Raw genomic sequence first — 21,819 nt, forward strand, 5'->3', positions numbered from 1 at the left:
TCATTGTGAATTTTATCTCATTGTGAATTTTATCTCATTGTGAATTTCATCTTCTTCCTTTCCCCGAATCTCTCTGTCAGCCCAAGCTGCTTCCATCTTGTGGAGGACTGGAGAGCTCGGTGCCCTTCCCTGGCCAGGCTAAAAGCTGTTGTAGAGGGAAGGCAAAAGGTGCTCTCGGATTGTGCAAATGCTCCTTGGTTCCCCTCTAAGTGTGTGTGTATGCACGTACAGGAGGCACACGCAGGGCTTCACTTGATGGAGGTCTCGGCAGGGGCTGGCTGTCCCTGCCTCGTGTCAGCCCCGTGTCATCGGGGCCAGGTTGGAAATTTGTCAAGAGTCCAAAGGCTGTGCTTAATTTTGAATGCGGATTTGCATAATTCATCAGGAATTAAATCACACCGCCATAATATTTGCCTCTGCGTTTATCTCCGTGCATCAGCGGCAGGGAGGCGCGCGGTGCTCGGGTGCACGTCCCCGTGTGCCGCGGGGCTCTGCGCCTTTCTGCTGCGTGGGCGATGCTCGGGAGGGCGCCGGGCACGTGGGGAGGGCAGGAGCTGGAAAAGGGCTGAACAGGGGAGAGGGGGCAGAGGCTGGGCTTTTGAGCCTGGTTTGCTAAATAAAGAGGCTTACGGGATCGTGGTCCGTCGGTAGAGGTGTTCTTCTACCCCAGATGCCTGCAGCCTGCTGCTGAATTTCTTCTGGGGTGGTTTTGGGGTGCTGTGGGGTCTGGGTAAGGGCAGCGTGTTGGCATTGAGGGGTGCCTCGGGTTTCACCACGCGCTTGCCCTGTCCCAGCCACACCACATCCAAGTGATGGAGCTGGAGTGGATCAGACCTCGTTAGCTCGTCACTGCTAAACGAGAAGCTGGTGAGGTGCAGGATGCCAGCGGTCGGTGCCGGAGCCCCGGAGCTTCCCCGGCCATCTCCATCCCGCACCGCGAGATCCTCCGGGAAGCCGTGGCACAGAGCTGGGAATGCCAGCTCTGGCGGCGTTGGACCAACGCTGGCTCTGCTCGGCGGCCGTTTGGGGAGCTGGAAAGCCGAGGGGAGGAGAGGGCAGGTGGCATTTACCTCCCCAGCTTCTGGCGGGTGCCCCGGCGCGCGGCTGCGGGGCTGGCTCCTGCCCATCACGCAGCGGTGTTTAATTTCTCAATGGGAGGGCAGGGAGATAATGCTGCACGGTCCCATTTAACCTGCTGGTGACCTGGTCTTAAGTCATTGTGGCTGAAAATAGACTGCGTTCCCTCCAGGGCATGGCTAATGGCTCTGGGAAAGCTGGGATCTCTCTTTGAAGGCTGACTTAATTGCTGCTGGCAGGCACTCGGTGCAGGTGATGCGGGGACCGGCACCCGTGCCATCCCACAATAACCTCCCCCCACCGAGCGCCTGTAGCTCTCCTGGCTCTGGCAGCGGGTAACGAGCTCCTTTCTAACGAGCGAGGGCACGGGACGCATGGGCGTAGCTGGGTTAATTGCGCGGGCAGGGCTGGGCGAGCCGCGGGAGCGGGGCCCCGCTTGTTTGCTGCTCCTGCGCCCATTTGGAGTAATTAAAAAAATCAGGAACGACGAAATAAAAGGAATTGGGTTAAGTTTTTATGCTGAGGAAGGATGGCGAGCACACGCAACTGATGGGTCTGTGTCCTTGTCGGGAGCAGAGCCAGCCCTAGGACCCCTGGGGGACAGCTCGGTCCCCAAGGATTTTTGGGCAGGCCACTGGAAGCCCTCCTAGAGCAGGCTTCCAGCAGCCAGGTCCTTCATTTCTGGGGATTTTGGTGAGCAATCTGCGAGTGAAATGGGTATTGTTTTAATTCCCATACAGCGTCTTGCAGGACACGGAGCCGGAGAGCGTGCCGATCGCTCCTTGCAGCGTGAGGGCTGGGCAGATGGGAGGGTTTGGTGGGCGCCCACGGGGTGCCAGGTTTAATTACACCTCCGTCAGAGGGGAGGTGTCGGATGGGGCTGGGGATTTGGGGCTGGGGCGCAGAGGAGATGCTGCAGCACTCGGTGCTGGCCCGGGAGGGCTGACAGTGTTTGGCTGTTCGTGCTTTGGGGTTGATGTGGGACGTGTGGGAGCAGCTCGGCTGTCCTCAGACCGGCCGCAGCGGTGCCAGGCACGCGTCCTTCGGCAATGCTGCGATCGCCCGACCTGGCAAGCAGAGAGACACAGCCTCAAATCGAGCTATGTGGGAGCCTGCTGGTGTCTCCAATAGAGCTGTCCTTGTAAAACAATTTGCCAGGAAATAACCCCAGCAGCAGCCCGGCTCGCTCCCCCTGCCCTCTCCATCCCCTGTGGGTTGAGAGCACAGTGGGAAGACCACGGAGAGCTGCTGGGGAATGTGAGCTGAGCGGGGACGTGCGCAGGCTCCCGGCAGGATGGTTTCTGTCCTGGCATGAGGAAAAGCCACCATCCCTCTGCTAGCAGGATGTGTGTCCCCAGGGGACGGACCTTTGGGGCATCCCATCCCTGAGGCTCTGACACCTTGCGTTGTGTTGGGTTGTCGTAGGGCACAAACCCAGACACGGGCTGAGTCCGCAAGCACCCAGAGCGCACGAGCGCAGGTCCCTTGAGTGCTCGTGGCTGCTCCTTCCCCTTCTCCTCTTTCTCCTCCTCCTCTCCGGGGCCCGTGAGCGTTCCCGGGTGAGCAGGAGGTGAGCTCTGGAGCTCGGCCGGCGGCAGGGAACCCCGCGTCCTGCCCCGCTGTGTACTTTGGCCGCGGTGATTCACGGCGAGGGCAGGACGGCTGGAGGAGCGTGGCACGGCCGCCTGCCCGGGGCGCGCGGGCTGCCCGGGGAGCGCGTGGCGTTCCCGTGCTGACGCAGCCGCCAGCAATAGTAAATATTGAGCAAGAGCCGCTTAAAAATAAAACAGCCTGGACGCGGAGTCCCATGTGGAATGAAATAAAATTAAAAGACAATAGAGGTCTGCGCCGGGCCGGTGGCGAGCTCGGCTCTTAAGGCAGTGGTTTTTGCAGCGTGGTCGTGGTCGGGCTGGCGAAGGCTGTGACCACATCCCCCCTTCAGAGGACCCTGTGTGTCTGCGGGGACCACCGCAGCTCCTGCAGAGATGAAAAGGAGTTAAATTCATCGGGCTGTTCTGGATGAGACTCGAGGCTGTAAATTCAGCCCTTGGAGCAGCTGCCAGCCCCGTGGCACGGGGTGCCAGTGGGGCAGGGGCAGGTTTGGGGGCAGAGCAGCTGCAGGGGGCTGCAGGGACGGGGAGCGGCTGCCGCTGCGGTCCGGGTGCATCTGATCCGGGGGCTTTGGTTTCAGCCCGCCGTGTTCGGGGGCTCGTATCGCTGTCGTCTCGTGTATGGCACCGAGTCAAGCCGGCTCCGGTGCCTTGGGTGTCACTAGAGCCACCCTGGCAGGCAGGGGAGGAGGTGGCAAAGATTTACGCCGTCAGCACTCCTGGCTCGCAGCTGTTGGCGAGCCGTAGGCGCGTGCACGAGGAGTAGCCGCCGCCGTGCTGCATGCCCCTGGGGCATGGGCTGTGCCGGGGGGGTCCCAAAAGGGTCTCTCCCAGGAAGTCTGCAGGAGGGGATGGGGGTGTACGGGTGACGGCGAGCATCGACAGCCTTCATCTGCGTCGTGGGGACAGGCTGGCTGCTGGATCCTCACCGTGCTTGGGTCTCTCCCTGTTCCCCTCCCTCCCTGCTGGGGAAGGGGGACCGCTGAGGGTGTAAGAGGTTACCCAGCTGCTCGTGCCGTGGGCTGCTGTCCCAGTTGGCTGCTGTGATGTGCTGTGGGCTGGACTGGGGGAGAGGTGACCGTGTTCCCGGTCAAGGGCTGCAGCTCCGAGCGGCCAGGAGAGATCCCAGCTGCGAGGGGACTGTGGTCTCCCTTGGATGTCCAGCACTGAAAACACACAGTGAAAATAAACCCTGTGCTGCTGCGCTTCCCTTCCCTGATCCCTTCCTCTCTGGGCTCAGGCTGGGGGGACCGTGGGGTGAGCGCTTTTTGGCTGGGGCCCCTTGGTGTCCACAGCCCCTTGCATCACCCCAGCCCTCTCCCGCTGCCATGTCTGCGCCTCGCGGGCTGGGGAGGAGAGGCGAGGTGCTGGCAGTTGGCAATAAATATTTCATAAGTGGCAGAAACCCGTAACGGGCAGACGGGTGCAGGGGCGGGGGGAGTTACTTCACCTCTTCCAGGGTCTTCCGGTGCCGGGGCTGCGGTTTCTCGGGCAAAAAGGGCTCGTGCACGGAGCTCGGCTTTGGGGCGCTCTGCGGCCAGCTCCGCACGTGGCCGCTTGGCCATGCAGGACACCGGGGCTGTCACACAGCTGCGTCCTGCTTCCCCGTTCCCTTTGAGGTGACAGCAAAGGACCAGAGAGCCATCCACGGGCACAAGCAGAGTCTTTGCAGATGCTGTTTCTCCCTGGTGCATCAGTGATGCTGATGCTGCTGGGCAGTTGGGAAGGTGGGGAGTGAATTCCCCGTGGAGGTGCTGCGTCTGTGTTCCCGCTTGCTGCCCGTGGCCCTTGGCAGGTGCTCGAGCGAGATGTCAGCTCCGTGCTGGGCTGGCAGCGAGGGGACGCGGTGGAGGTGCCGGCCGGGCTGGGGTGGAGCAGCTTTCCCAGCGCTGGCACGCACACGTGCCGCACCAGGCATGTTGTCTGGCTCGTCCTCCCGAGCCCTGTCCGGGGGAAATGTGTGCTCAGCTCCACCATACCCCCTCCTGCCCTGCTCTTTCACAACCCCGACTTGGCCGACTCGTCTGGCTGGGGCAGAATTTCAAGCCTGGGGACTGCCACGACCAGAGGGGCTGAGACAAGGGAGATCCGGAGGGTTAAAAGCTCGGGGTGCGTGTTAGCTCAGGGCGATGGCTCCTGGCTTCTCTCTCCTCCCGGGGAGCTTTGGGCAAACCCCGAGCAGGCTGAGCACGTGGGGCCCATCCTCTTCCCCCAGCGCGACCTCCAGCCTCCAGACGTTTGGTGTGTGGTTTGTGCGGTCGCTGCTATCTCCTCTCCCCATCGGTCGCATCCCCTCCCGGCGGTGACTCACGCGGCCGTACCTCTTCCCCGTGCCGCCTCGGAGAGCCGAGCGGCGCTGCAGTTGTGTCAGCCCGGCTGAAAACATCTGCGCCCGCCAAGTTCCTCTAATAACAGCCCTCCGTTGATAGCTCCCGCGTGAAGAAGGTATGTTTTTTGGGAGATGGAGGCGGGGGAAGATGATGGGATGTGCCCGTTTTGGAGCCGGGAAGGAGGGCACGGGTGTGCGCCCCCGCTCCGTGCCCATCCACCACCACAGGGGAGCTGAGCAGGAGCGTGGGTGTGGGGCATCAGGAGCTGCAAGGAGGCTTTTCCCACCTCCCCTGGCTTTTTTCCTCATTTGGGTGAGGTTTTCCAGGAGCGAGAGGGCAGTCTCTGTGCTGGTGGGGACAGGGGGCATGAACGGCAGGCTGCAGGAGCATGTCTCAGCCTGCCTGGCCCCGTCGGCACGTCCCTGGGCAGAAAGGATCCTGCGCTGGTTCAGCAACCGCCCTGGCCCCAGGCAGAGGGAGACGGTTGCGGTTTTCCCCTCTCCCCTCCCTTTTTCCCCTGGCAGCGGGCCGTGGCTGGGGTGAGCTGTGCGTTGCTCACTGCGGTAGAGTTTCTCTCCTTGGCATCGCTTTCTGGCGCGGAGATCCAAGGAGGAAGCAGCTTGCCTGCGGCCACCTCCTGCGAGCGCGGCTCCTCGGTGCCTGGAGGAACCGTATGGCCTCCAACACCTGCCCAGGGCAGCGGGGCAGCAGGTTTTGGGCTGTGAGAGAGTTTTGGGGCAGCCTGGGAGCTGGAGGACTGAAGGGATGCTCTCGTGGTGCCTTGGGGTTGCGTTTCCATTGGGTTCATTCCCTTAAAGGATCTGGCCCTGTTTTCTCCTCCCCGCCCCGGCTCTGGCTGCTGGTGAGGAATTGGACGAGGCTGTGGTTGGGGCAATGAAGTAAATCCCTGTGCCCTGCTTTCCCTACCTGCAGAGCTTTGGGATGTGCAGTGAGCCCCCGTGCTGGGATTAGCCTTCTCCCGGCAGCAGCGCTGCTGCCAGGGCTCGCGGGGTGCTGGAAGGGGTGCCCAGCACACAGGGCTGCTGCAAACCTGCCCTGTGCTGCATCAGGTGCGTCCTGGGCACGGGAGGTGACAGAGCTGGGATGCTCCCCAGCTGTCTCCAGACCTAAGAAGTGGAGCTGGAAATGCTCCCGTGTGAGGGTCTTGGGGTTAAAAAGGCGAGGAGTGAATGCGTGTGCGCTCACGGTGCCTTTACAGCATCCCGCACGAGATGAATTGGCAAGTTTTGGCTGCTGGGAGCAGGCTCTGCGTTGAGCCTCGTGGGCACAGCAGCCAGGAGGGGTCGGTATGAGGATGATAACACTGGAACAGGGCGAGCAGCAGGAATTGGAGCCTTCTGGAGCCCGGCGGGCTGTAGGTTCAGATGGCCACTGTGCGGAGCGCTGCGTCGGTGAAGCGCAGAGGTACGTGGAACAGGTCGAGGCTGTCTAAATAACGTGAAATATTGAGTAGCTCTCAGGATGGTGCTTCACGTGCAGCTACAGCGCGTTGAACTTCTCCATCTCCTCTCTGGTTTTGGTGTGGTTTTGTTCTGATCCAGTTGGATAGGGGACTATCAACAAAGCTCATCGTTGCCTGCTCGCTTTCAGTGCGATTGTTGCGTTTGGGGGGAGTTTGTAGCTAATGGGATCTGAGAGGAAGGGTGGAAGCTTGCAGAGGACTTCACCGGCTCCTTCAGGCTCTCCTGATGGTTTTTATCCAGTCTTTAAATGATGGCACAAACGGGGAAGCTGCTCCTGCTTCAGCACGTTTTGGGGCAGCGCGTGGTGCTGGGGTGTGCAGTATGGGACGGGTGCCGTTTGGTGGCAGTGTTGCAGAGGAATTGCTGCCTGTAGCCAAGAGCTTGTTTAATTACCACTATTACTGTGATTGCCTTCACCAACACGGTGCTGCAGCTCGTTATTCACATGAGGGCATTGCTGGGGGGCCCACTCGCAGCGGAGTCAGGCCGTGCCCAGAAAGCAGCACCGTGGATTCGCAGCGCACCGCCTGCCGGCTTGGGGTCCTTCAGAGGTGCTGAGGGGGACCCCGAGGCGGGTGGCCAAAAGGGGGGGACCCGAGCAGTGCCCCCCATCACGGGCTGTGCCCTGCCTGCTGTGCCGCGTGCATCCTCGCAGCCCGCGCTGCTGGCGCGCGAGGGACCGCCAGCCCCAACAGTCTGTGCTCCTGCGGGGCTCGTTCCAACGCGGCGTGGCTCAAACATGTTTCCCTCTTCTGTTCCCATCTTCCTGCAGGCTTTTCCCATCTGCCTAACGGGCTCTACCCGTCGTACATTCCCCTGAGCCACCTCGAGCCCCCCAGTGCCGGCAGTCCTCTGCTGGCCCAGCTGGGTCAGCACAGCCTCTTCGAGTCGCAGAAAGGTGAGTGGGGGTCCCGCCTCTCCTTCCCCTTGTCCGCCCCGCAGCACTCAACATCTGTGGGATAGGGGACGTGGAGGGGAGAGCAGCATCCCCTGGGGTTATCACCAAGGGATATTTCTTGGGTTTTAGCCGAGGTCTTAAATGTGGCTTTGCTATGGGGAACGTGGCTGGGTCCTGCCTTGCAGCCCCTGTGTTCTGCAGCAGAAGGCTCGGTGCGCAGCAGACGGGGTTGTCCTGCGTCCCACCTGGGTCACACGGAGGTTCCTGCCCCGTCTCCTCTGCTCTGTTCCTTCCTAGCCTCCTGAGTCATCACTGAGACATCCTAAAAACCCGATTCCTCCCAGTTTGCCACCTCTCCCCTGTCTCTTGTAATCTTGCCTGGCCTGGTAATGTTGTCTGCCTTTGCTCCACAGATGGCTTCTACCTGTCCAGCCACGCGGGCCAGTCGGCTTTGCACCCACAGCCGCCCCTCTCGAGGACGGCGGGCAGCCACACGCCGAGCACCCTGCTCCGGGAGAAGGACCTCGGGCAGCTGCACAAGAGCTCGAAAGAAAGCCTGAAGGACCCCGGCGGGAAGGAGCGGGGATGCCGGAGCGATCTCTCCCTGCCCTTCGCCAAGAAGGAGGGCAAGCCCAAGGAGGAGCCGCGGCCCCGCAGCGTGGTAGACCTCACGCAGGACACCAAGCCCGACAGCGACCGCAAGGTGAGCGTGGTGGAGAAGGCGGTGAAGGTCGGCGAGCGCCTCTCGCCCTTCCTGGCCGAGCACTTGCCAAACCGGGGCGGTGGCGGCGGTGGGGAACCCAAGTCCAAGAACCCGCTGCAGAGCTCGTCCCTCAGCAACTGCAATGGCGGCGGGGACCCCATGCTGAAGGTCCTGGGCGCCGAGCAGGACCGCTGTGCCAAGGACCCCGCTCGGCACGACGAGAACATGAGGCCTTCCGCCCACGCCCACGCCGAGCGGCTGAAGCGGGGCGAGCCCCTGCTGCCCTCGGTGGGCGCTTTGCACGTCTCCTGCAGCTGCCCGTCCCCGCACCCCTCGCAGCCGGGGAAGATGACGCCCGCCACGACATTCCCCCCGCAGCCCGTCCATTCCAGCATGTACACCATCTTCCCGCCGGCCAAGGAGCTGGGGAGGGAGCACAAAGTCATCGCCCCCACCTTCGTGCCTTCGGTCGAAGCCTACGACGAGAGGAGCGGGCCCATCCAGATCGCCTCGCAGGCCCGCGACAACAAGGCGAAGGACAAGGACCTCGGCAAGGTGGGGGTGCTGCAGTCGCCCCCGGAGCGGTGCCTCGCGGACGCCTCCCGCACGCTCTTGTCCCAGGACTTCTCTTGCCACGGCGATGCCAAAAGGATGGAGGCGCTGAGGGAGAAGGGCTCGGTGATCAGGGCCAACTCCATGGCGCTGAAGAGGCAGGTCGCTTCGGAGCCTTTCCTCAACAGGCCGGGGCTGGGTTCTCCGGAGAGCAGGGAGTTCCTGGCCTCCAAGGACTTGCTGAAGCCGAGTCCAGAGGCAGAGCATCGCCCCTGCGAGCGGGACCGCTTCCAGCGCTCCAGCTCCAAGGAGGCAGCGAAGGTCTATGGCACTTTGGACTCCTCTCGGCAGCACCTGGACCACGGCCAGCTGAAGCCGCCCGAGCAGAAGTGGAAGCCCTTTGAGATGGGCAACTTCGCCACCACGCAGATGGCCGTGCTGGCCGCCCAGCACAACCACGTCACCCGGGCCGAGGAGGAGGCCAAGAAGGTCTACCTGGACCCCAGCGGCTTACCGCGCTCCTCGGTGGTGGGCTCGCGGGGCGCTGCCGACGTCCTCCACCCCACCTCCCATGGCGAAGGCTCGGCCATGCAGAGCCTCATCAAGTACAGCGGCAGCTTTGCCAAGGAGACCGCGTCCCGGCAGAGCTGCGGCAAGAAAAGCCCCTTCGGCGGCTTGGGCAACATGAAGTTGGACTCCTCGCAGCTGGGCACCTCCAAAGTGCAGCAGCTGCTGGCGCAGCAGCCGGCGAAGCAGCTAAAGAGGGATCCTGAGAGACCCGAGAGTGCCAAATCCTTTGGCCGTGAGAGTATCAGCTCCCAGGGCGAGGTGGAGGTGAGGCACTTGCCCGTCGGCATCGCCGTGGCCGTGGCCCGGCAGAAGGACAACAGCAGCAGCAGCAGCAGCAGCAAGCTGGCACCCAGCCTGGCGGACCGGGATCGCTCGCTGTCCCTCAGCAGCATCAAAGGTGGGTTCCCCAGACCCGTCCTGGGGCTCTTTGTACGGATCTGTTCGGTGGGTAGAGCAGCCCAACGCAGGCTGTGTGGTGTGAGATGAGTTGGGCGCCCTCAGCTCCCTTTGCCTTCTGTTCGCAGCCAAGTTTTTGTCATAAACCATGGCCAAGCAGGGCTCCCCATGCCGGTCCTGTCCCCACCCTTGGGGGCTGCGGTTGTGGCTGCGCCGTCCCTGCTCCAGTGGCATTGGTATGAGTTTGCCCCGTGCAGTTTGGCTCTGCCATGGGCCACCAGCTGCAGCGGCGCTGAAGCCAAGCCCGGAGCTTCACGAGGCTGCGGCGAAGCCAAGCTGGGCCTTGTCGGAGGCTGTTGGCCGGGGCTGGGACCTCAGCCACCCATGCGAGCGGGAAGGAGGAAGGGAAACTCCTTACCAGCACCCCTTTCCCTGCTCTGTCCACCTCCAGCAACCCCTCTCCGTGGGTTTGACTGCCGTTAGTGCACGGAGCGGTGCCAAAGCTGGCGGCCGGTGAGCCCCCCGCCGTGGGAGCTGACAGCCCGCGTCCCGCCCGCCGCGCGGTCCCTGGCTTTCCATTTTTCCCATTTTTCTCCCTTTGCCCCCTCTCCGCGTTCCCATCGCCTCCCGACGCCCTCGAGAGCCGCCCGAGGACCTCGTGGGCAGCACAGGGAGCTGTTTGTTCAGCCCTTGCATCGCCCAGACCCTCCCGGCGTGCCTTAAATGTAATTTACTGAGCCGAACTAAAAGGCTGCAAACAAGGGCTGGATTCTGGCAGGCCCGCGGGCCTGTTGCTAAGGGATGCAGTTGGCTTTCAGACAGAACACAAGACTGCTTTTCTCCTCCTCTCACCCCCCCCAACGGTGCCCCCCCCCCTTTGTGTGCCAGGAGATATTCATCTAATAACATTAGCTTGCTTGCGCTGAGTGGACGGTGCTTGAATGTTTAGGCCTTTTAAGAAGGAGAAAGCAGGCTTTAGTTGGCTAATGTGTAGTATTTGGCAAGTAAAATGCAAGTATTTAGTGCCGGGCATCGGTCGTCAGGGAAACGGGCCCGAGCCTTTCCCCTGTGCATAAGTGATTGAATTTTTCTATGCGGGCCGTGCGTCATGTTCGTATGTGCGGACAGAATGATCATTCAGCGGCGGGACAATCGGCGGTCTGTAGAGAGAAGGGACCGTCCCGCTGGCGGGGCAGGGGCTGGGGAGGAGCTGCACGGATAAGAAAGGGTGTGCGTGCGTGGGGGGTGAGGACAGGGCGATAAAGCTGCCTGCAAACAGCAGGTCCTGAGTAAAAGGGGTGGGAGGGAGAGGAGCAGAGGCCTCTGGGGATGGCCACTGACCCTGGGGAGTCCTTTGGGACGGAGAGGGGTGTGCTGGGTGTTCAGAGCATCTTTGCTTTCTGCCTGAAGCCCGTGGCAGGAGCCTGGGGAGAGGAGCCGGGCGAGATGTTGTCTTGTTCCTGGATTCCTTCTGACAGTAAAAGCTGAGGGAATTGGAGGCTTGACAGCAAAAAACAAAAAACACACCAAAAACGCGGGCTGTCCAGGTTTGTGGAAATACACAGCGGAGCCCTCCTTTAAAAGGCTGCCTGTCAGCAGCGCGGACTTGATGCTACGGGAGGCTTTCTCCTGTGCCAAACCTTATCCAGACGCCAGAGCCGGGGGCCAGGGTGCAGCTGTGCGAGGCCGCCGAGCCCTGCAGGGTGCAGAGCATCGTCCAGGCAGGAGATGTGCTGGCAGGCAGCACCCAGAGCCGTGGGGAAGCAAGCGCCTTCCTCCTGGACCCACCTGTGTCCCTTTAGACTGTCCTGCAGCTCACTGCAAGCAGGGCTGGGGTTTAGCGGTCACCCAACCATAGCACGGACAGGGAAATGTGGAAGAAACGTGTGTACAAGAGAGTAGTTAGGGAAAAGTAAGCCTAAAATACCTGATCCAAGCAGGGCCAGCAAGGAGCAGCTGGGGGTGTGCTCCTGTGAAGGTTGCTTCCTCCCCTCGCAGACACAGCTGCTGCCCTGCCAGGTCGTGTTTTAGGATTCTGGATGAGCCGTTTCTCCAGCCCAACATCCAGCCTCCTTCTTTGGACTCCTGCCCTCATCTGCCATATGTGCCCCTGCCTCACCGGACCCTTTCCTGTTGCGTGGTCTGGGAGGGGGATGCAGATGCTCGCTAAGGGGCTGGATTGCAGAGCGCAGCCTGCTGCTTCTGTCAGAATCTGTCGTGTTGCTGCTGCCTGTTGCACAGGGACGGCTTTGGAGCACACCCAGTGCTCCCAGTCTGGTTTACAAGAGCAGAAGGAGCCTCTTAGAGGCACAGCTATAATCCCCCCCCCTTACTGCACTTTGGTAAGATGTGTTCAGCATGACCATGTGGTTCGATACAGGGATTTAGCCGGGCCCGGTCCCCTTCTGAGATGGGAAACCCACCACTGTCCTTTGGCAAAAATGGTCCTGTTGGTCCTGCTGCTCCCAGGCTGGTGGCTCACCTGTCCTGGGAGAGCGGCCAGAGGTGTTGCGTCGGTCCCTGGATGGCCTGAAAATATCAATCGTGAGCCAGGTGTAGCTGGGTGCTCCCGGGAACCCCTTTTGTGAGAGCATCTTGGTCATGTAGACAGCCCTGCCCCAGTCTTCCAGGGCTTAAATCTGGTAGTCCTGGGGAGGGAGAGCTTGTCCTGGGCTGCTGCTTACCTCTGATGGCGCTGGGTGTCCCCTAGGGCACGGACGCTCGGAAGACGACTGCGGGGACGAGAGGAGCCGCCACCGGGACAGCCACCTCCTGGCAGGGCGGCTGGAGCGGGATCAGGAGAAGCTGCTCAGGTGAGGCTCGGAGGGCGACGGGGTCTCCAGCCGTGGCTACCACAAGCCATGCTCGGGACCACGCTTGTTCTGCAAGCTGGCCCCATCCCCCTGTGCTCCTCCAGTGCCCTGTAGCACTCAGCGCCTTTTTTCTCCCTCTTGCCTCCCCCGTGACCAGAGAGAGCAAGGAGCTGGCAGATTTCGCTCGGATACATCCCTCCGGCTGTGCCACCAACGGTTTGAACTCCAACCTGATGGTGACAGGAGGCCCGGCCTTGGCGGGCTCGGGGCGCTGGTCTGCAGACCCAGCTTCGCACCTGGCCGCGCACCCCTGGCTCCCCAGGACGGGGAGCCCCTCCATGTGGCTGGCCGGCCACCCCTACGGTGAGTGCCCTGGAGGTAGCGACGTGTCCACGGGGTGCCCACACCGATATGATCCACTGCCAGGTATCGCTGAGCACCCGGTGAGGCTGCTCGGGGATTGTAGGGGATAGGGAAGGGGGTGTTTGGGAGCTATCGAATGGTGGGTGGCTTCTTGTGTGGGTAGGAACTGCCGGTGTCCCTTGAGTTGTGACCGTGCTGTTCCTTCTTCCAGGACTCGGCCACCCTTCCCTGCACCAGGGCATGACTCCAGGCTTCCCCCCTGCCATGGGGGGGGCTCTCCCTTCTGCCTACCAGTTTGCCAGAGACCCGCAGTCAGGGCAGCTTGTCGTGATCCCCAGCGAGCACTTACCGCACTTCGGTAAGTCCCGAGGAGGGGAGGTGGCTTTGGAGGTGGCTAAACGGGAGTGAACGTACCCGTGGGGACCAGCAGCTGCAGCTCTCGGGTGGGTGTGAACCAGCTCCTTGTTATGTGTGTTCTGGAGATGGAAATGTGTCGTCTTCTGCACTGGCTTCTCATCATGTGGAGGACCTCGTGGAGTTTGGCTCTTTGGTTAGGAGAATCTGCTCTTGGGATCAGCCAGGGACGGGCAAGCCACAGCTGCCTAGAATCATAGGAACAAATAGAAGGCAAAGCAAGTCAGAGACCCCCAGGACCCATGCGTGAGTGGGAGTGGGGCTACAGAGAGAAAGACAGCACGCTTTCCATTTCTGGTTGTGTTTTTGCATAGCTTGATGTTCGGCATCCCCACGCCACAAGGTTGGGGTAGATCCCCTTCCCCTGAGCAGCGCTGATTCCTCTAACCCTCTAGCCACCCCTGTCCTCCTGCCTCCTTGACTGTGCCTCTGCTCATTCCCCAGCGGAGCTGATGGACCGGGCGCCCCCGCTGTGGCCCGCCATGTACCCCCCGACCCGGAGCTCCCTGCAGCACGCTCACCAGCTCCAGCTGCTCTCCCACCAGCAGCTGCTGCGGCAGCACGAGCTGTACATCCTGCAGCAGCAAGCGGCCCACGCCATGGAGCTACAGAGGAGCGCCCAGCTCGTGGTACGTCCTCGGGAGCTTCCAGCTTGGAGGCGAAAGAGCCTGGAGTTGGGGGGCCTGGGGGGAGAGAGCACAGCCACGCAGGTGTTGTAGGGGTGTCTCGAGGGCAGGGGTGCACTGAGGAATCCAGTCCTGGTCCCCAGGAGCTGTGGTATTCAGTGCAGCATGGAGAGGTGGGGTGGTTTTAAAGGGGTTTGGCGTCAAGCTTCTGAGCACCGGTGTCAGGAGAGCTGCCCAGTGGCACATGGCTTTGATTCCGTCCTTGGGATTGTCTCTGACCTGGGTGGCTTCATCCCTGGTCCCCTGCAAACAAGCCTCCTGTGGCGGCTCGGAGAAGCAGCTGCGATGCTGGCAGTGGTGGCGCTGGGTCCTGGAGCCAGCTCCCATTCACCAGGCAGTTTTGGCAGTCGGGAGGTTTCGTTTGGGTGCGTTTTGCACCCAGTTAATTTTTTGTAGTGGTCATCTGGTTTTCGACCTTCGTTTTACGTGTGTGCTTGCCAGTCTGGAGGCTTAGAAATAGAAACCGCTTTTTCTGGTTGTGATTGAAAGCTGAGACACCCTTCACATGGCTCCTGGAGCTGGGGCTTCATAAAGAAAACAATTACAGACCCCATGATGAGTCCCAGAGCAATCTACATCTGTTCCTGCAGGTGCATCCTAGCAGATCGTGGTTCAGGTGCTTCAGGAGACCTTTCCTAGCTCTGACCACTTGAACTCTTCTCACCCTGGCACTTAGGAAGTGCTGGTTTGAGATCAGTGCCGGCCTCCATCAGATCGCCCTTAAAATGGTGTCAGGGTTGGGAGCGTGTTTTATTGCAGTCCATATTTGATACAATGAGGTTTTGGCCTCGTTTGGCGGTGGGTCTGTGTCGCTTTCCAGGAGCAGGCGGAGATGTGCTGAGCTGTGCTCTGTTCTTGTCGCAGGAGAGGTTGAAGGCAACCGAGCAGCGAGCAGATATGGAGGAGAAGGTGACGAAGCGGAGCCTGGACAGTGCCAAATCAGGCCTTTCCTCCTCTGCCCCGGGTCTGGTGCACCGAAAACCTCCTGTGCTGTCTCCCAGCGCCTCCACGTCCTACAGCAAGGCTGTGAGTCCACCTCCCCTCTCTCCCAGGGCCTCACCCGTGTCTGTGCTCAAAGCTGAGGTGATCCAAAAGATGGAGGAGCCACCTTCGCAGCCAGCCTACTCCTACCCCGCCACCCCCAGCTCCCATCCTTCCAGCCCGCCCCCCGCCTCTCCGCCCCCTGCCCCTGCCATCCCTCCAAAGGAAGAGGCGCCCGAGACCGTGGAGAAGAAAGACCTGGAGCTGGAAAAAGAGGCTGCCGGTCCGTTTCAGGCCTTGTTCCCAGGTAAGAGAGCCCTGCTTTGGCAGAGTCCCGGTGTGTTTGTGCCTGCCTCCCTTTTTTCTCCTTGGCTCTTTCCTGCTTCCACCCTTTCCCCCTAGAGAAAACCATGTCGCTCCTCTATGAAAGGCAGGGGAGAGGCAAGGACCAGCGTGGTGTGGTGGGCTGGGGTCGATGCCGGGGTTGTAGGGGCACCTGGCGCAGAGGGCTCTCTTCTTCCCTTGGGTCGAGCCTGGGTTGGTTCCTCCAGAGCTGAGGTCTCCGTGGGAGAAGGATGCGGGGTCCAGGTGCAGGAGAGTGCTGGGAGGTGCAGAGGGGACATCTGGGGTGCTGCTGCCTGAGGCAGAGGGTGGCATCGTGGCCAGGAGAGAGGTGCCCAAGCAGCCAAACTGTGAGAAGGGAAGAGATGAGAGTTGACGGAAGCAAAGGGAGCCCCTCTATATACCTTAGTGAGAGAGGGGCTGCTTTGGAGACCTGGCCGTTACACAGCCTGTCCCTTCTGATGTCTTGCAGAGATCCCCCCGGGATATCCATTCCAGTCCCTGCCTCCCTCCTTCGGAAGACACTACCCCTACCTCCTCCAGCCCACCGCAGCGTCCGATGCGGACGGCTTGGCTCCTGACGTCCCGCTGCCTGCCGAAGGCTCCGAGCACATGGAGCTTTCCCCAGAGGTCAAACCCATCCACCTGTCTCCGTCCAAAATGCTAGAACCCATCCAAGCGGCAGCAGAAGAGGAGTCCTTGGAAGAGCGGGTGAAATCGGAAGTGCAGATGGAGGAAAACCAAGAAGGCATCTGCGAGCAGGACATGGGGCCTCTGAACATCGCCGCCTCCGCAGCCGTCCCGGTGCAGAACGTGGACAACTGCAACCTCCTCCTGCATCAAGGCGAAGCCCTGGGTGCTATGGAGCAGGACCAGGAGGACCTCCAGAGCTGCCCGCCACCTTACCAGGTCGTGGCCTGCCCCGCAGAAGCAGAGGCTCCAGCAGAGACGGGGAGCGGAGCAGAAAGCTGCTCCGTGCACATGGACTACGACGGCTCGCTCGTGCACGCGGAGACCGAGCCGCCCGAGATGGACTTGACGCCGCAGCGGGAGGAGGCCTCTGTAGCCATGGATCTGCAGAGCGCCGACGTGCCCTGCGGCAGGGAGTTCCCCAGCCTGCCCCCCGAGGAGGGGGAGCAGGGGCCGGAGATCCACTCCTACACAGACGAGGCGATTTCTTGCCAAATACCAGCTCTGGACATCAAGCCGGGCGACCCGCTGGCTGGGATGAACGCTCTGGTGGCTGCCACGGAGATGCCTCAGGCTTGTTCCTTGTTGACTACTGCCAGCGTGGCCCCATCCCAGGTGAAGATGGAGGTGTTACCTGAGCAGGCCTTGGAGCACTCCTTCCTGCAGGGGATCACTCTGCTGAGTGAAATCGCCGAGATGGAGCTGGAGAAACGGAAGCAAGAAATGCAAAGTAAGTCGTGAGAGCGCGGTCTGGCCGTGGGCAAAAGTGGGGTCTCTCGAACCCTCAGCCATGCAGCAAGGAGCAATGCCCCAAAATTCAGGAGCAGCTGGCACTTTGGAAGGAGTTGGAGTCAGGTTTTTGTTGCAGTAGGCCGAGGTGCACGCGGCTTCTGGACTGCTCTCCCCTTCCAAAGGCCCTCTCCGTGTCTAGACAGCTTGCGGTATGCGTAGCGGAAACGCAGCCCCACTTGCTCGGAGCTGCCAGGGTAACACCCTTCTGGCAGGCAGCGAGGCTGCAGTCTGTCGGGGTTTGGCACAGGAGGCCCCAGTAGCTCGAGATGATGCTTTCCAAGAGCTTGGCAGGTCCTGAAAAGATCTCACCTTCCAGTAACTTCCTGAGGCGAGTCGTGGTGGGAGCTGCCAGTTGTGCTATGGCTGGGCACAACGGGAGATCTCAAGTGGGGGTCGGGGGCATCAGGGAGGCTACGTGAGCTGCCGTGGCCCAGAAAGGGGCATCAGCCCCTCCTTGTGGGGCTGCTATTGCAGGATGAACTTCTGTAAGTTTTATTTCCACCCCCCCCGTCCTTCCCAGCAGGTCCAGAGAGTTTCCCTGTCCGGCCAACGCTGGAGAGTTTGCTGGCTGCCAGCACCCACATGCTCATGGAAGTACTTTCCACCCCCTTTATGGAAAGTCTGAAAACCATCCGGCTGCCTCGAGAGCTGAATCCCAACAAAAAGTACAGCTGGATGCAGAAGAAAGATGAACCCGTAAGTAGCTCGTAGCGCGGCTCAGCCCGAGCAGCCGCAGTGCCTCCATCCGCTGGCCACAGATTGCACCCGGCTCGCGTCGCCCGTGTGCGTCCGGCAAAGTTTGCCATCGCTTCCCTCTGTGTTGGGAGCTGCAGAGGAGTCAGGATCCAGCTTCCTCCCTCGTTTGTGAACCACCACCATTGATCTCAGCAGGGCCCTCCGCAGCCCTAGAAGGGGTGTCTGTAATACAAAGCCAGCGGGAGCTCGTATCTAACCGCTTTGGCAGGGGGGATAAGCAAAGCTAGTGGCAGCAGGGTTTTTTTTTTCCTTTCTTTTTCTTTCCTGACTCTTCCCCGTGGGAGAGACTGACAAGTTATTTTGTGCCCAGCGAGTAAATGTTCCAAAACGGGGAATATTTTGATGTATGTTTTTAAATAAGGGAGAAGAGACTCCACAGGTGTATTTTATTCTGTAGGCTATTTCCCAGGGTTGCTGTCCCTCAGAGCTTTACCATCCCATGCACAAGCCACAGAGCATCTTTGCTTGGCTGGTTTTGCTCTGGTACAGCTCTAGGGTGGGCGCGAGGGTGCTGTGCTCCCCTGTAAGCACCCAGGGCATCCCTGCCAGGCTGCAGATACTGGCCATTGTAAGTCACCCCCGGTATGCACCACCCCAGACCAGATGGGGGCCTGGACATGTCCTGACCTCCTCCTCCCCACCCCAGATGTACTCCATCAAATCGGCCATCGAGAACATGGACGCGATGGAGCTGGACTACAGGATGAGGCTGGCGGAGCTGCAGCGGCGGTACAAGGAGAAGCAGCGGGAGCTGGTGAAGCTGCAGCGGCGCCGGGACTCTGAGTAAGTCGCAGGCTGTTCACCCCGTCTTTTTTTTTCCAGCTGGGCACTTTCACTGCCTCTTGGTCCCGGAGAGAAAACAGCCCTCCATGCCTCCATTTCCTCTCCTCGCGGTACGGCTCGCCAGAGCTTTGCACAGCACACTCCTAGGCTATGTGGCACAGCAACCTGAGCACTGGTGAATACAGCTGGGAGACCGTATTAGAGACAACCTTGGCTTCAGCAGCTCAGTTTAGCAGTTCGGTGACAGGCGAAGGTTCTGGGTTGGCTCCCGTTCTTGCTTGCTTTCTTTTAATTTTTTCCCCTTTTTCTTCTTTTTTTTTTTTTTGGATTTATTTGCTTTATTTTTTTCTCTTGTTTGTTTTGCTTTTTTGGTTGCAAAATTTGATTATTTTTTTTCCTTTGCTTTTTTTTTTCCGTTGTTGCCTTGGTTAACAGTGAAGCGTGTGGTTTTTTTAAAGGGAAAAGCATGACGAGAAAAGTAGAAGCTTGGCGAGAAGAGGCCCTGGAAGGCCCAGGAAGAGGAAACTTGGATCAAGCGCTCTGTCGCCCATTAAGGAGAGAGGGAAGAGTGACAGCAAGAGTGGAAAGTAAGGCTGGAAATTGGGGAAGCCGGGAAAATGGCAGGGTCGCTGCACAGGGTCGCACTTGGGACGCAGTGGGGGCGACGTGTTGGCAGGCTGGCTGCTGGCAGCAGCAGTGGTGTTTTAACGCGAGCGTGTCTTTGCGCTGGGAGCACGGTGCTGGCCTCCTCCGTCCCCGCGGGGAGAGCACGCGGCCGTGGTGCTGGGCGCAGGCAGGGCAGGCAGAGCAGAGCGGTGCTGAGATAACGGAGCAGCCGGCTGGGCCTGGAGGTGAGCTCTTGGTGATGGGGAGCGTCCTCGTGTGCTGTCGGGAGAGCAGGTGCCGCAGGGCTAATTGCAGAGGTGCTGGTGTCAAAAAAGGGAAGGACAGGGCTAGGTTGTCTGCTTTCTCGGGCCTTTCTGCTGCGTTTCTTCTGTCTTCGCCTCCTGTGCCTTCCATCAGTGGGAGTTGGTTTGGCCTGACCTCTCTCTTTCAATTGTCTGGATCGTTCTCTCCTGCCTTTTTCTCTTTTGCAAGTCCAACTGCTCTTGTTTGGATGTGTGGATCACAACACCACTGTCTATCCAACCATCCACGGATGGCCAAGCCTCTCCAAAGGGAAGGCATCTCCGAGCTGCCTCCTTGGGTGCTACGTGTTTTTGCAAACATCCTTCCAAGGCTGCAAATTAGACTCAGGTGCCCAGCTCCCACTGACCACGTGCCTTTGAAGATCTGTTCTCTCGGTGGCTCTGTACTTTGCTCCTCTGGTTTGGATGGCTGGACAGGCTGGAGGCACCCAGAGGTGGCTGGAGTTGTGCATGTGTGCGTGCATGAGCGTGTTGTGTATGCACATCCCCACGCTACAGAGATCTGGCTTAGGACGTGAAAGTGCACCCTCAGCCAGTGCCTAGGGCCTGAGGTGTTGGTTTTGGTGTCTGCAGTGGTCAGCAGGGAGGACAGAAGGGAGGGGAGATGCCTGGAAGCTGAGGAGGCTGCGTTGACATGGGCTTAGCATGAAGGAGGCAGTGTGAGGGAGTTTTTAATGGAGGCTCGGTAGAGGTCTTGAGGTGTTGACGGATCTCTCCATCCATCAAATAGCTTCTGGAGACAGCTGGGGAGCAGTGAAATATGTGCTTCTAGTCTCACCTACATATTTTTTTATTATTTTTATTATTTATTTATCCTCTCCTTCCCCGCCCCCCCCCCCCCCAAATCCTGGAGAGACCGAAAACACACACTCTAAATGCCTCTCACACTGGGGCCGGGCTCGTAAAGTGGATTACCTGTCCTCTGAGCAGGTTGGTCCTCACAGTGCCCTTGTCCCTCCATGTTTCCCTGCATGGTGGTTCCTTCCACCTGCTTACTCATACCCGAGCAGCCTGGTGCCCAGGCAGTGCGGCACCTCCCTGGGCATCTCTGTACCTACAGAGTCTGTGAAAACAGAGGTGGGAAAAGACCTACAGGCCAGCTCAGCTGTCCAGCCTTCCCCCTGCTGATCTGAACCAAATTGGGCACTTCTCAGTGGCTGTTACTCCAGACACTTCCTTTCAGGGACCACCTTGCAGATCTCTGATTTCAGGCACCTCATCTGTGCTGGTGGCCAGGAGTGTGCAAGGAGGGCTCCTTGGCTCTCCTGTTTGGTGGAAAACAAGAGGCAGGCCCTCACTTTGTCCAAACTGCTGTCACTTCACAGTGGATTTGGCTCCCGTTGAGGATCCCTGCTGTCCTAGGAGACATTTAACCTCACTTTTGAGCTTGGAGGGGATCACAGGGAGGAAAGCCCCCCCCACCTTGACCCATCCTGTGCTTGGCTTGCAGACTGAGCAAGTCCTTGTTGCTCTCCGAAGACTCTGAGACTGGCGAGGGCATGAAGAAGAGGCACAAGGGGGCCCTCCCAGAGGAGGACGAGGATGTGGAGAGCAGCAGTGGCAAGATGAAAGGAAGGAATCAGAGCTGGGAAGAGCACGATGTGGCTCCCAGCTTCTCAAACGAGGTCAGTGCCCTCACGGGGAATGCAGAGCCATGGGCCAAAAGCAGATCTTTCCCATTTTGCCATCGTTGGCTTGCACTGAATAACTCCTGTTGTTACAGCATCTGCTCTCAATTCACCTGTGTTGAGATGCTCCTCAAGGGAGGGCTTTCTGCAGTGGAGGGGTGTTCACAAAAGCTAGCATTGGCATCTGGATGTTGGGCAGGCCTAGTAATAGATAGAAGTGAGCACCTTTGAGCCAGCCAGAGCATTGCAGTGTTGCACTGGCTCTGAATCCAGAGCAGTGTTTGCCTTACTCCTCTGGCTGTCGAGGCAGCAGTGGGGGACTGACTTTCTGAGCAAGGGAGTGCGAGCTCGCTATTTTAAATGCAGGCTCTTCTTCTGCTCCTATTGAAGCAATGAGGTATTTACTGGAGCTTTAAGCTGCTGATGAAATCCAAAAGGCATACAGGCAAAGTACTGAGTTACAGCTGCTGTTATCTAGCTGTAGCACGTGTAAAGTAAATTTACTTTTTTTCAAGGAGCAAGAAAATATGGAATGGGTGTAACAGCCCTGGCTGTAATGCAGTGGTGCTGGTACTCTTGCTGAGAGATACTTGGGTCTTCTTGGCATCCCTGCCACTGCAGCTGTTTACTTACATGGAAATCTGTATTTGGCTGGAATTTGGGCTAAAGAAGATTTTTAATACTTTAGAGAAAAGCTTATAAAACCAACCCAAATAAATCCTAAAAACCAAGAGGTGAGAAGAAGAGAACTCCGAATCATGTTGATTTGTGAATATATTTATTTTGGAACAAAATCCTTTTTTTCTGAGTTAATCTTGAAATTCTGTAGTATTCAGTAATAGTGAAGCTACACCATTTGCTATTTCTCCCTAGCACCATGATGGGTCAGGGCAACTGGGAGTTAAGATATTCCTTTTGAGGCATTGTTAACTGGCAAGCATGAGAGGCTGAAATGAGGGCTAGTTAAAAACCCTGGGGTCTGCCACAATATCTGCTCTGTGTTAACTTGTGTCCCTTCCTTT

General features: G+C 59.4%; 1 protein-coding gene across 5 annotated transcripts in view; it reads left to right on the plus strand.

Annotated features, from left to right (window-relative positions):
- TNRC18 (trinucleotide repeat containing 18) overlaps window positions 1–21,819 on the plus strand; it is a 51,714-nt gene that overhangs the window by 7,259 nt on the left and 22,636 nt on the right. For 2 of the 5 annotated variants that reach the window (XM_035339266.1, XM_035339268.1), the window contains exons 2-13: window positions 7,274–7,399; window positions 7,813–9,621; window positions 12,331–12,433; window positions 12,591–12,796; window positions 13,008–13,154; window positions 13,655–13,839; window positions 14,761–15,184; window positions 15,692–16,639; window positions 17,222–17,397; window positions 18,104–18,240; window positions 18,699–18,827; window positions 20,620–20,794. In XM_035339266.1, coding sequence (XP_035195157.1) covers window positions 7,274–7,399; window positions 7,813–9,621; window positions 12,331–12,433; window positions 12,591–12,796; window positions 13,008–13,154; window positions 13,655–13,839; window positions 14,761–15,184; window positions 15,692–16,639; window positions 17,222–17,397; window positions 18,104–18,240; window positions 18,699–18,827; window positions 20,620–20,794 — 4,565 coding nt within the window. The remainder of the gene's footprint in view (window positions 1–7,273; window positions 7,400–7,812; window positions 9,622–12,330; window positions 12,434–12,590; window positions 12,797–13,007; window positions 13,155–13,654; window positions 13,840–14,760; window positions 15,185–15,691; window positions 16,640–17,221; window positions 17,398–18,103; window positions 18,241–18,698; window positions 18,828–20,619; window positions 20,795–21,819) is intronic. The other 3 variants (XM_035339267.1, XM_035339269.1, XM_035339270.1) reach the window with 3 other exon arrangements.

The sequence above is a fragment of the Oxyura jamaicensis genome, chromosome 14 (assembly GCF_011077185.1).
Source record: "Oxyura jamaicensis isolate SHBP4307 breed ruddy duck chromosome 14, BPBGC_Ojam_1.0, whole genome shotgun sequence".
Taxonomy (NCBI): domain Eukaryota; kingdom Metazoa; phylum Chordata; class Aves; order Anseriformes; family Anatidae; genus Oxyura; species Oxyura jamaicensis.